This window comes from Ceratotherium simum, chromosome 25, assembly GCF_057802395.1.
Source record: "Ceratotherium simum simum isolate JZ-2026a chromosome 25, ASM5780239v1, whole genome shotgun sequence".
NCBI lineage: Eukaryota > Metazoa > Chordata > Mammalia > Perissodactyla > Rhinocerotidae > Ceratotherium > Ceratotherium simum.
In genome coordinates, this window is record NC_141924.1 from 46,984,273 (window position 1) to 46,996,707 (window position 12,435).

Sequence of the window (12,435 nt, forward strand, 5' to 3'; positions counted from 1 at the left end):
TTTGCATAAATGTGATGTCCGTGGTTTTCCATTTGTCCTATCTACGGATTTTTCTCCTTCGGTCCATCTCATCTCTCATTTTACTCTGGTACTTCTTCAGGGGACTTAATGGGAACAACTTTGAGGAAATCAGCTAATAATACCTCCATTTCTCATATGGACAGCTAATAAGGCTCGCTAACCACCACTGTCCCCCACCATTGGACTTGTTACCCTCCCAGTGAGGCCTTAGCTCTTAATCCCTTAGTCTTTGCAACTGAGTCATTAAATTGTGCTTCTACCTTCAGTGTATGGCTTGAGGGTCATTAACATGCATGTTGTCTAATAGTTCATTTACTCCACGGTTCACTCTGGAATTGCCTGGCTAGAGTCTAATGGTGTTTTCTTTCAAGACCATCTTCCAGCAGTTTTCCATTCAGTTTTTTGTTTTTTTTTTTTTTGAGGAATATTACCCCTGAGCTAACATCTGTTGCCAATCCTCCTCTTTTTTGCTGAGGAACGCTGCCACAGCATGGTTTGATGAGCGGTGCATATGTCTATGCCAGGATCTGAACCTGCAAGCCCCATGCCGCTGAAACAGAGTGCGCACTTAACAACTATGCCACCAGGCCAGCCCCCACTTTGTTTTTAATGAAGGATGGGATGTGGTTCTAGAAGTCAATGACAGTTTTAGTATCGTTTCAGGAAGACTCTCCCTAGCTCCTCACACTGAGTCTATCCTCCTCCATACTCTCCATATCACACAGAAAAAGCTTTTCAAATTTCTCTTTGGTCTGCAAAATACTTTTCAAAGTAAATGGGTAGTCCATAAAATTGGAAATAATTGGAACTACAGGGCTTGTGAGAGACAGGAAATCAAAGAGAGCTGGGGTGGGGGTTCATGCGATGTCAGGAAAAGAGAAATGAGTAGATCATGCAAAACTATGGCGAGACACCACCCCCACAACTCTCCACTACATTTGGAAGAGCCTCAAAATATTTTATGTTAAAGTCTTTTACAAGTTTACACTCTCTTTGGTTTTTTTGTTTGTTTGTTTGTTTGCTTTTAACTGTCAAAGTCACTGCAAGATTCCAGGCAGGTTGGCTCCCCTGGGGCACACTTGACCCTCCTTAACCTGTCACCAGTTATTTCCTATATAGAGAAGAACCTCTCTGCTGGCTCCTGTCCCCATTCTGAATACCAGTCTCCAACACTGAACTCAGAGCTCACATACACTTGGAAGATTCACCTTAAATCTGCCTCTCCTACATATCTGCCCATGTATATGAGTAAAAGCCAACACTGACTCTGGGTTTCCTGTATCTTTGTGTACTAGATCACGAGTTCCTTGAAGCAAGTACTACGTCCTGTCTTTTTCCTATCCTTACCTCACAGTACCTAAAGTCTTAGCCACTTAAAGAATATCTGTTGACTTGAATTAGCTTTTGCAGAAAAGCAGGTATATTCCAGGGAAAGAACAATGAAAAAAGAGGGAGAAATAGAGAGACAGAAACATGATTAATGGCCTAATGATCTCTAAAAAGTAGGTGTATATTTGGCTGTTGGAGCTAGGGCAATCCATGGCCAAGGGTATTGGAATCATGCTAAGGAATCTAAGTTCCAAAAGAAAACTTACTCATTCCACAAATTTACTGGCCCTTGTAAAATGGGTTTCAAGTTTCAAGTATCAGTTTTTTCTTGCAAGTGTAAAAATAGAAACAAGGAATAATGGCCCACCAAAGATGTCCATGCTCTAATTCCCAGGACCTGTGAGTATGTTATCTTTGCAGATATGACTAAGGGTATGGACCTTGAGATGAGGCCATTACTGTAAATTATCCAGGTGGGCCCAATCTAATCTCAAAAAAGCAAAAGAACTTTCTCAGCTATAGTCAGTGAGAGAGAGATGTGACAAAGGAATAAAGGTCAGAGAGAAGCAACATTGCTGGCTTTGAAGATGGAGGAAGAGGCCATGAGCCAAGGAATGTGGGCAGCCTCTAGCACCTGGAAAAAGCAAGAAAATAGATTTTCCCCCTGAGCTTCCAAAGAAGAACACAGCCTTACTGACACCTTAATTTTAGCGCAGTGAGAACTGTATTAGACTTCTAACCTTATGAAACTGTAAGATAACAAATTTATGCTGTTTTAAGCCATGCATTTGTTCACAGTAGTCATAGATAACTACTTCCAAAGGCAACCCTTGGCTTCAGCATGGCCCTCTAAACCGATGAACAGGCCTTCCCTGCTGCCCCCCACCCCCAACAAGAGAGATTTCTTATCTGACTGAAACCATCCCTCTAACCCTCTTTCCCCTTAGCTGACTTTTTCTCATCTTTCAAAACTCAGCACAAACTTTATCTCCTGCAAAAAATCTTAGTTTTATCTATACAGGCTATAAATTCCCAAAAAGTGAGGACTAAGTCACATTCTTCATAAATGTTAGTTTGAATGATAGAATTAATCAATCATCATTTGATGGGGTGTGAAAATAAAGAACAATAAAACTGCTTTCTTATTACTACTTTTAAGAAAGGAATAAGATCACTCACTGGATCCACCTACATCACATCCATAAAGTCCTACCTTATTCTTTCTCCACCTTTCTTTGAACACAGACACACACATACACACACACACACACACACACACACACACATGGCCTGCTAGAGGTAAATTCCAGTTTGTGGCTGTTTAGAGTCAGACAAGTAAGCAATACATTCATCCCTGATCAAAAGTAGGAGCTGTAGGGGTCAAAGGCTGAAACCAGAAAATTCCAAGCAGAATTTGAAAAGCATGAAAAAGGTTTCAAATGTGGAGCTTAAAGCCAGAGCCAAGGTTTGAGAAGTAAATAACAGGACTCATGGCATGGTGGTTTTAAAAGATGTCGGCAAATACTTTGACACTCCTTTCTCCAAAATGTAGAGACTGATTCCCCTCCCCTTGAGTGTGGGCTGGAGTGAGTCCCTTCTAATGAATAGAATATGGCCCACATGAAGAGCATACAGTCAAGCCACAAAAGACATTACAACTTCCTCCCCTCAATCTCTCTCTCTTTCTCTCATCACTTGCTCTGGAGGAAGCCAGTTGCCAATAGCCAGGTGAGTGAGCCAACTTGGGAGAAGATTCCCAAATCTTCAGACAACTACAGGCCCAGCCCACGTCTTCACAGCAACTACAGGAGAGTCTCTGAGCAAGAATCACTCAGCTCAGCTGCTCCCGAATTCCCAAATACAGAAACGATGAGATAATACAGGCATACCTCATTTTATTGCACTTAACATTCACTGCATTTTTTACAAATTGAATGTTTGAGGCAACCCTGCATCCAACAAGTCTATCGGCACCATTTTTCCGACAGCATTTGCTCACTTCGTGTCTCTGTGTCACATCTTGGTAATTCTTGCTATATTTCAAACTTTTTCATTATTATTATATTTGTTATTGTCATCTGTGATAAGAGATCTTTGATGTTACTATTGTAATTGTTTTGGGGAGCCACGAACCATGACCATATAAGACAGCGAACTTAATTGATAAATGTTGTGTGTTCTGATTCCTCCACTGACTGGCCGTTCCCCTGTCTGTCTCCCTCCCCTCGGGCCTCCCTATTCCCTGAGACACAATAATATTGAAATTAGGCCAATTAATAACCCTACAATGGCCTCTAAGTGTTCAAGTGAAAGGAAGAGTCGCACATCTCTCACTTTAAATCAAAAGCTAGAAATGATTAAGCCTAGTGAGGAAGGCATGTCCAAAGCCCAGACAGGACAAAAGCTAGGCCTTTTGCACCAATTAACTAAGTTGTGAATGCAAAGGAAGAATTCTTGAAGGAAATGAAAAGTGCTACTCCAGTGAACACATGAACGAGAAGAAAGTAAAACAGCCTTATTGCTGATATGGAGAAAGTTCTAGTGGTCTGGTTAGAAGACCACTACAGCCACAACATTCCCTTAGGCTAAAGCCTAATCCTTTAGGCCTTAAGGCCTTAAGTCTCTTCAGTTCTATGAAGGCTGAGAGAGGTGAGGGAGCTGCAGAAGAAAAGTTTGGAGCTAGCAGAGGTTGGTTCCTGAGGTTTAAGGAAAGAAGCCATCTCCATAACATGAAAGTATAAGGTGAAGCAGCAAGTGCTGATGTAGAAGCTGCAGCAAATTATCCAGAAGATCTGGCTGAGATAATTAATGAAGGTGGCTACACTAAGCAACAGATTTTCAATGTAGACAAAACAGCCTTATATTGGAAGGAGATGCCGTCTAGGACTTTCACAGCTAGAGAGGAGAAGTCAGTGCCTGGCTTCAAAGCTTCAAGGGACAGGCTGACTCTCTTGTTAGGGGTAATGCAGCTGGGGACTTTCAGTTGAAGCCAATGCTCAATTACCATTCTGAAAATCCTAGTGCGCTTGAGAATTATGCTAAATCTACTCTGCCTGTGCTCTATAAATGTAGCAACAAAGCCTGGATGACGGCATAGCTGTTTACAACATAGTTTACTGAATAGTTTAAGCCAGTTGCTGAGACCTACTGCTCAGAAAAAAAGATTCTTCTCAAAATATTACTGCTCATTGACAATGCCCCTGGTCACCCAAGAGCTCTGGTGGAGATGTACAATGAGATGAATGTTGTTTTCATGCTTGCTAACACACATCCATTCTGCAGCCCATGGATCAAAGAGTAATTTTGACTTTCAAGTCTTATTACTTAAAAAATACATTTCATAAAGCCGTAGCTGCCATAGACAGTGATTGCTCTGATGGATCTGGCTCCACCAGAGGAAGGTAAATTGAAAACCTTCTGGAAAGCATTCACTATTCTAGATGCATTAAAAACATTCATGATTCTTGGGAAGAGGTCAAAATATCAACATTAACAAAAATTTGGAAGAAGCTGATTCCAACACTTATGGATGACTTTGAGGGGTTCAAGACTTCTGGGGGAAGTAACTGCAGATGTGGTGAAACAAGAGAACTAGAATCAGAAGTGGAGCCTGAAGATGTGACTGAATTACCGTAGTCTCATGATAAAACTTTAATGGATGAGGAGTTGCTTCTTATGGATGAGCAAAGAAAGTGGTTTCTTGATACGGAATCTAATCCTGATGAACAGGCTGTAAAGACGGTTGAAATGACAACAAAGAATTTAGAATATTACATAAACTTAGTTGATAAAACAGTTGCAAGTTTTGAGAGAAGTGACTCCAATTTTGAAAGAAGTTCTACTGAGGGTAAAATGCTATCAAACAGCATCGCACGTTACAGAGAAATCATTCATGAAAGGCAGAGTCAACAATGTGGTAAACTTCATTGTTGTCCTAATTTAAGAAATTGTCACAGCCACCCCGACCTTCAGCAACCACCACCCTGATCAGTCAGCGGCCGTCAATATTGAGGCAAGAGCCTCCACCAGCAAAAAGATTACACCTCACTGAAGGCTCAGATGATGGTTAGCATTTTTTAGCAATTAAGTATTTTTTAATTAAGGCATGCACACTTTTTTAACCATGATGCTATGTACACTTAATAGACTACAGTATGGTGTAAACATAACTTTTATATGCACTGGGAAACCAAAAAATTTGTGTCACTCTCTTTATTGCAATCTTTGCTTTATTGTGGTGGTCTGGAACCAAACTCTCAATATCCCCGAGGTCTGCCTGTAAATGTTCATTGTTTTAAGCCACTAAGTTTTGGGGCTATTCATTATGCAGTAGACAGCCAATATACATGAGATACAATCCCTAGGGCAGAGGTTACAAATTGGATGTCAAAATCCTGATTCAGTCTACAATATATTTTCCTCAGCTCATAATGGTAGATTTTTTTTTATGAGCCAAAATTTAAAAATCATTAAATTTCATTTAGAAATCTAGATTTCCAGTCTCTCTCAAAAATTTGGAGGTCTGGCACCGCAAAGGCCTGCACTCCCATCTGGCAGCCATAAGTGGGAACTGAGGACCAGCCTCCTGCTGTAGAAGAGGCATGTACTCCCAAGTTCACTGCAGTCCCCACTAACCTCTATTCACCCCCACACTGACATCAACAGCATGGCTTTTGCACTGGTATTTCTCTTTTAGTGGAAAAATATTTCTCAGTTCCTATTCAAAAGTAGGAAATTACTCTATCAAAAGTAGGAAACAAAAAGTATACTGAAAGGACGGTGTGTTTTAAGAAATCTAGAAGAAAACATTTCTTAGTGGGAGTGAAGAATATTCCTGCATGCCTAATGCGCCATCAGTGTGTATCTATGTCAAATACACACAACCTAGGATCCCATTTCTTCTTCCTCTGCTAGCTCATTTAGGCTCATTTTCTCATTTAGCTGAAGGGCCTGGCCCCTGTAGGTAAGTGAGTCTGCTAAACCAGCTCATTCTCCCCCTGGGCTCTTTAGAATGGCACTAAGGTAGGCACATGAGCTTGCTGGGTCTGGCTCTCCAGCGTCTTAAAGGTAGCTGCCAACATTATACCTTTCTTCTCATATTGCTTATTTTGAGAAGAACCTTGCTAAGACAATAGTATCTATTAAATCTTCTTCTGGTTTTGTACTTAGAATAATCATTTAGCCTGAGCTTCTCATTGCTGACTCAAATTGTGTCTGACCACACCCATATTGACTAATCAGAGATCATTCTAGGTACAACCCCTACTGTACCATAAATGCATACCTTTTACTACTACCAATGTTTCTAAGAATTAACATTGAACTAGAACAAGAGTCAGCAAATTTCAGCACACAGGCCAAATCTGGCCCACTCCCAGCTTTTATAAATAAAGTTTTACTGGAACAGAATCACACTTATTCATTTACGTATTGTCTGCGGCTGCTTTTGCACCATAGCGGCTGAGATGAGTAGTTGTAACAGAGACCGTATGACCTGCAAGCCTAAAATATTTACTATCTAGCCAATCCCTGAACAAGAAGGAAAAAATACAAATATTTTGATGATTAATAAGCCAACAACACATTGTGCTTCAAAGGAACACAACATGGGAAAAGGTAAAATCACCGTGCCTCCTCCAGAATGCTTGCCTTAAAATTCATAGTCAATAACTCTGAAACTTTCTTTACCTTACAAATGGACACAAATAGAACCATTTTCTAAGTTAAAAATGAACTCACTGTGGCTAGTTTCTGAACGTCTTCATCTGATGCTCCCAGAGATGCCAGGCCTATTTCTTGTGAAAATTGAGCAAACTTGGGGTCTGCAAGTAGTGGAACGTGTCCCAGGAGCTCATGACATGTGTCTCTGACAAGAAAAACATCACAAAGAAATGTTAGATGAGAAGATTTAATCTACCACTAGTAGAACAAGACTTAATTACTATAATTAATTACTGTTAGCACATTGCATCAACTCTAAGACTTTTTATCACATTTTAACATTTGTGATATCCAAATGTACTTACAATTAACGGCGTCTTAAATTATATGATACACAATATTTTTAATCAAATAACAGCGACTACTATTTTCAAGTGCTTACTATATGCTAAACACCTGGTGAGTGTTTTATTATACATATTATCTCTTTTGATCCTTAAGAGAAACTTAGAGAATTAAACTAACTTATTAGTGCATGATCCCATGGATCAGGGGTGGGCACACTACAGCCACAACAAAACATGGCCCACTGCCTGTTTTTGTAAATAGAGTTTTATTGGAACACAGCCACGCCCATTCATTTAGGTATTGTCTATGGCTCCTTTTGACTAAAACGGCAGAAGTGAGTAGTTGTGACTAAGACCATATGGGCCCCAAAGCCTAAAATATTTACTAGCTGGCCCTTTACAGAAAAAGTTTGCTAATTGTTACTATAGATAGTGATAGTGGAGCCAAAATTTGATACAGTTTGTCAAGATTTCTAAACTCTTACTCTTAACCCTTAAATTGCACTGCATCCCATGTTATACTTTGCCAGGCACTGGGAAACAGCAGAGGATGATACTGTCATCATCAAAGTGGCTCTTCTCATAGACAATTTATCTGCCTATAACACAAGCAGCTCTCTTGAGCTTGCACATTGGAAGATCCCGTCCTCTGCTCCTTTGGTTAGCCTGAACTAGATAAGCTATCTATCTATTATTTAATAGCTTATTATTAAATAGCTATTATTAAATAATTATTATTTATTTTCAGATACCATATTTCAAAAACCATAGCTCAGCTATTAGGTTTTTGGATTATACAGGCCTTCTGGTTCTCTTTCTCTTTTTCTTTTCTTTTTTCTGGTGCCTATTTCTGAGATGTATCATCCTTGTTAGTAATTCCACTTGGCAAGGGAGCGGAGAAAGGAGCCAAAACTTGATCCCATTCATTTCACCTCTTGCTAACAGCAATGGTAGAAGATTTATTATAGGAAGAGGTTGGAAGTATTGGCTGAAATGAAGTTCAGGGAATATTGAATTATTATTATTATTATATCATGAAATATTATTATTATTAAATAATAGCTTTTAAGCTATGAAGCTATTATTTAATAATAAAAGCTTAGAACCTCTGTCATTTGCCTGAGCTTCTATTTGGAGCCAGAGGACCAGGCAAAGGCAGGTATGTATCACAACGAAGCAAGGCAGATGTCTTCCTGAGTCATTGCCATGAATCACGAACTGTTCCCTGACATCAAGCTGTATTGGAATGAATTCCCCTATGACTTGCCGAGAATAGATCAAGAAGCAGCAATACTTTATTTTCTTGACAAAAACTAATGAGCTGGGTAATAATTGAAAGATGTTTCCTGATTTCACCTGGCCTCCTCCACCTTCAAATAGATGCTGTAACATAAATGCCAGCTGCTACCACCTTTACTACAAGTATAAAGTAGGTTGGATGGTCATGTGGTTGAAGCAAGTGAATGGTGGTCAAGGGCCCAAGATTGATGCCCACATAAAACAGACGGCATTACTCAATCTAAAAATCTTGTTCCCATGACTCAAACCACATCCCCACTCATGGCCAGGCACTTCATGGACACATCAGGTTGAAAGTGCAGCCAAGTGAGAATATGGGGACACAGCACTCAAAGAAACTCCAAGTTCATTTCCTGTCAAATGTGTGCCCATGGCTTCCTTTTTGCACATAAACTGAATTTGTGGAATACGTGGTGGTTACTCTCCAACCACATTGCTTAAGGCAGAGAATCAGATTCACTGGAGTTTAAAGCATAAGGGGAATTTAAGCATTATCCAAGCTCCTCATTTTACCTATGAAGAAATTAAAGACAGAAGAAGAAGAAGAAAAAAGAAAGCTAGCATACACTGAGCTCCTATACGTGCTGGGTACTGTACTAAATGTTTTCGTATCACACTAGTAATTTAACCTTCACTTACGAAGAAGTCATATTATTCCCACTTGACAAATGGGGAAACTAAAATTCAGTAAATTTTACTTTTCCAAGATCATGCTATTAATAAGAGACAGAGATAAGATTTGAAAGAAAATTCCTCTGCTCTGTCTGCTCTGCTGTTTTAACTTGCAGACGTGGAGGAAATGAGAAGGGGCCGGGGCACGGCTTAAGTTATGGGGAGAGAGTTTAACCAAGTCGCTTAGCACAAGTAAAAATGTAGTCAGTATGTCCTCCTAAGTCTCTTTTCCTGCCACTCAGTGGTCCTCAGGCCTCCAATTACTTGAGGAGCCTTTTTAAAAATACCAGTGACTGAGCCCTACCTAAGATTCTACCCAATTCAATCAGATTCTCTGGGATGGACCTGAGCATCTATATTTTTTTAAAAGCTCTCAGGGTGATAATAAGACCCAGCCAGGGTGGAGACCGCTGTCATAATGGATGATGCTAGGCGCTCTCCTAGCAGGCTTCAAGCAAGTAGTTCTTAAAACTAAAGCTGAATGTGATTATGTAATTTTGAGCTGCCCAAGTTTAATTCCACTAAAATTACATCATAATACAGGGAAGTGAGGAAAGGTGGTGAAAGAAAGGACTAGGAGGCTAATTACTCCTCCATGTACATTTGATTCAGTTAAAGGTCTAATATTTCTGTGTTGGGAGTGGACTCTGTAGACTCACTCCTGTGATCAGTTTTTTAAAAGGTCACGTAGTCTGCACCAAACTTGGAATTAGGATCAAGTGGCCCACCATGGATAAATCTGAATACCCGCATTGTAGCCTATGTTGTAAATACTAAAGCACCGCTACTGATCCAGGCAGAAAACATGACAATGAGAATTCCAAAATTAGACCAGATGTTAAACTGCAGGGAAATACTGCATATGGTGAGTATTAGCTCATGATATGAAAAAGCAAGGCAAGCAGAAACTAACACCACAGTTATTGTGGTGAACACATATTGAATGCTCACATGGGCCAGCACTGTGCCAAGGGCTTCATGATGTGAGGATAGGACAGGTCGTGGTAACATGGTGGTGGATTCTTGGTGCAATACTGGATTTACTTTTGAGCTTGTTAAATACTTGAAGAAGGCTGCTGCAGAAGACAGTCTTCTATCTACCTAGGTACTAGTGGGGTCCAAAAGCTTATAGGTAGAAGGGAAAGTGAAGAACGTTGGCAGTTAAAAAGGACAGAAGAAGGAAAATCCTAGAGATCCAGAGCCATTAAGGAGTCGATTTTCCATGGCAGAAAAGGTGCTGTCACCTGGATTTTAGGTTAAGGTGTCACTATCAGAAACCTGTAGCTCCTAGCCACTTAAGAACCTTTACTAGCGTTCCAGTGACAAGATAATCCAACCACACACAGAAGAGGAGAGAAGAAATTGTAAATTTGGAAGAGAACAATGGTACCATACAGCAGAATAAGTTATATTGTTTCATTAAGAAGGAAAGCCTGAAGCAAGATGGCTAACAGAATCGTTAGTGGAACGCTATGGACGCCCCTTGCCTTGTTATGAGTAGAAATGATGGCGCTGTGTTTCGCTAGTCTGTGCGGTCCCCAGCTCCGACTCCGCGCAGAGACCCTGAGAAAAAGCTGACGCCTGAGCAAGTGCAGGGGCGGCGTGGACAGGAACGCCACCTCTCACTGAGCCAAGGCTTTAAGACCCTGTATTTCAAGGCCAGAAACAAGGTTATTACCTTTTATGACTTTGGTGGAACATTCCCAGAAATAAACACAAGATTGTTCTCCATCCCAATGTCTTTGGCTAAGACACGTAGTGTAGACAAAGGAACTGAAATCCCTGGAAACTCTTCAACCAAACACCAAAGAAAGATTTTGAACGTTACTAACAGAAGCAATTAAGTAACTTTGAAAAGCTGACATTTAACTGTGACTCTTAGGGACTTAAAGAGGTTCCAGGCTGAGCCTTCTCTCCAGCCTTTGTATCACTCGAGTTCTGCCGGGCTGAAGTTATGCAACCGCACCCTGTTTTACAAAGTGCAATTGCTCTTACGTCCTTCATGTCAAGTAGTTCACGATTCCGGCAGCAGTTGCGCGTCCACAGCTTGACCCCTGAGTATCTAATTATGAACAGGCTTCCGATGTGAGTCCACAACCATCACCTTATCTCACCAGATCTCTCTTGAAAGATTCAATTATTTGGCTATAATGGCCCCTGCCAGCACAGGATGCCTCCGATCTCCACACTGGCAGCTTCTCTTTTTCTAACTCACATCCCTTCGATGCATTTTTGCCTGAACAATGCTTTTCTGAGCCCTTTTCACAAAAGTGCTCTGTTCACTGGAAATGTAGGACCTTTCAAAACTGTTAACACTGTAAAACATCATGTCTCCTTTGGAAAAAAAAAGAAAAAGAAAAACTAGAGCCAATATCAGACACTAAACTTTGGCTGCTCTAAATTGGCATCTTCTCTGATAAGCCCTGTTAGGAAGACTCTAAAGCCTGCCGTGATGGGCCGACACAGGGCCCGGGCTAACGGCCCCCCGAGAATTCTTAAATCATTCTAAGAAAGTTGCTATCATTTTGCTTTGGGGAAATAAGGGTTCTGGTTGTTAAGTTCAAATTCAAAATGAGTCTGGCATTTTTCTCCTCTTACCAGTTTTCAAAGCTGACTCCTTGTGCTCCTGTTAACTCCTTTTTATTTTTGCTGTAAATTAAAGCCTTTAAGAAGCAGCGAGTGAGCGTCCAACATTTGCTTCACATCCCAAATCAGCGCATCTGTCTTTTAAACCACATTTCTATAGGTTTTGTTTGTTCTAAATGACACAGAAGCCAGCACTTCAGCTAAACCATGAAGAGAAGGAAAGGAGGGTGAGTCAGAAGGGTGGAGAGTTTGCATTGATGAAAAGAAGCAGGAGGATGAGCTGGGAGCCCAAAGAGGGTATTTTTTTCAGCTTTCACACATTTGGTGGATAAGTACAAGTAATCAGGGATAACAAGCTGGGATGCATTGAAAAAGGGGTGACAATTTGTTTTCACTGCACTAAAAAGATGATAACGGGAATTAATTTGGTATTGAGGCAATTTTTTTTTCAGTGCTCACTTTGGAGCCATATACAGAGTTTCTTTACTTTAGATTTAAAATAGCATATGTAAAATACGGC

At 40.5% G+C, this 12,435-nt stretch overlaps 1 protein-coding gene across 2 annotated transcripts in view; it reads right to left on the reverse strand.

Moving 5' to 3' along the window:
• Positions 1-12,435, reverse strand: part of TPH2 (tryptophan hydroxylase 2) — a 112,516-nt gene that overhangs the window by 41,143 nt on the left and 58,938 nt on the right. For both annotated transcript variants that reach the window (XM_087449173.1, XM_014794124.2), the window contains exon 8: positions 7,090-7,216. In XM_087449173.1, coding sequence (XP_087305299.1) covers positions 7,090-7,216 — 127 coding nt within the window. The remainder of the gene's footprint in view (positions 1-7,089; positions 7,217-12,435) is intronic.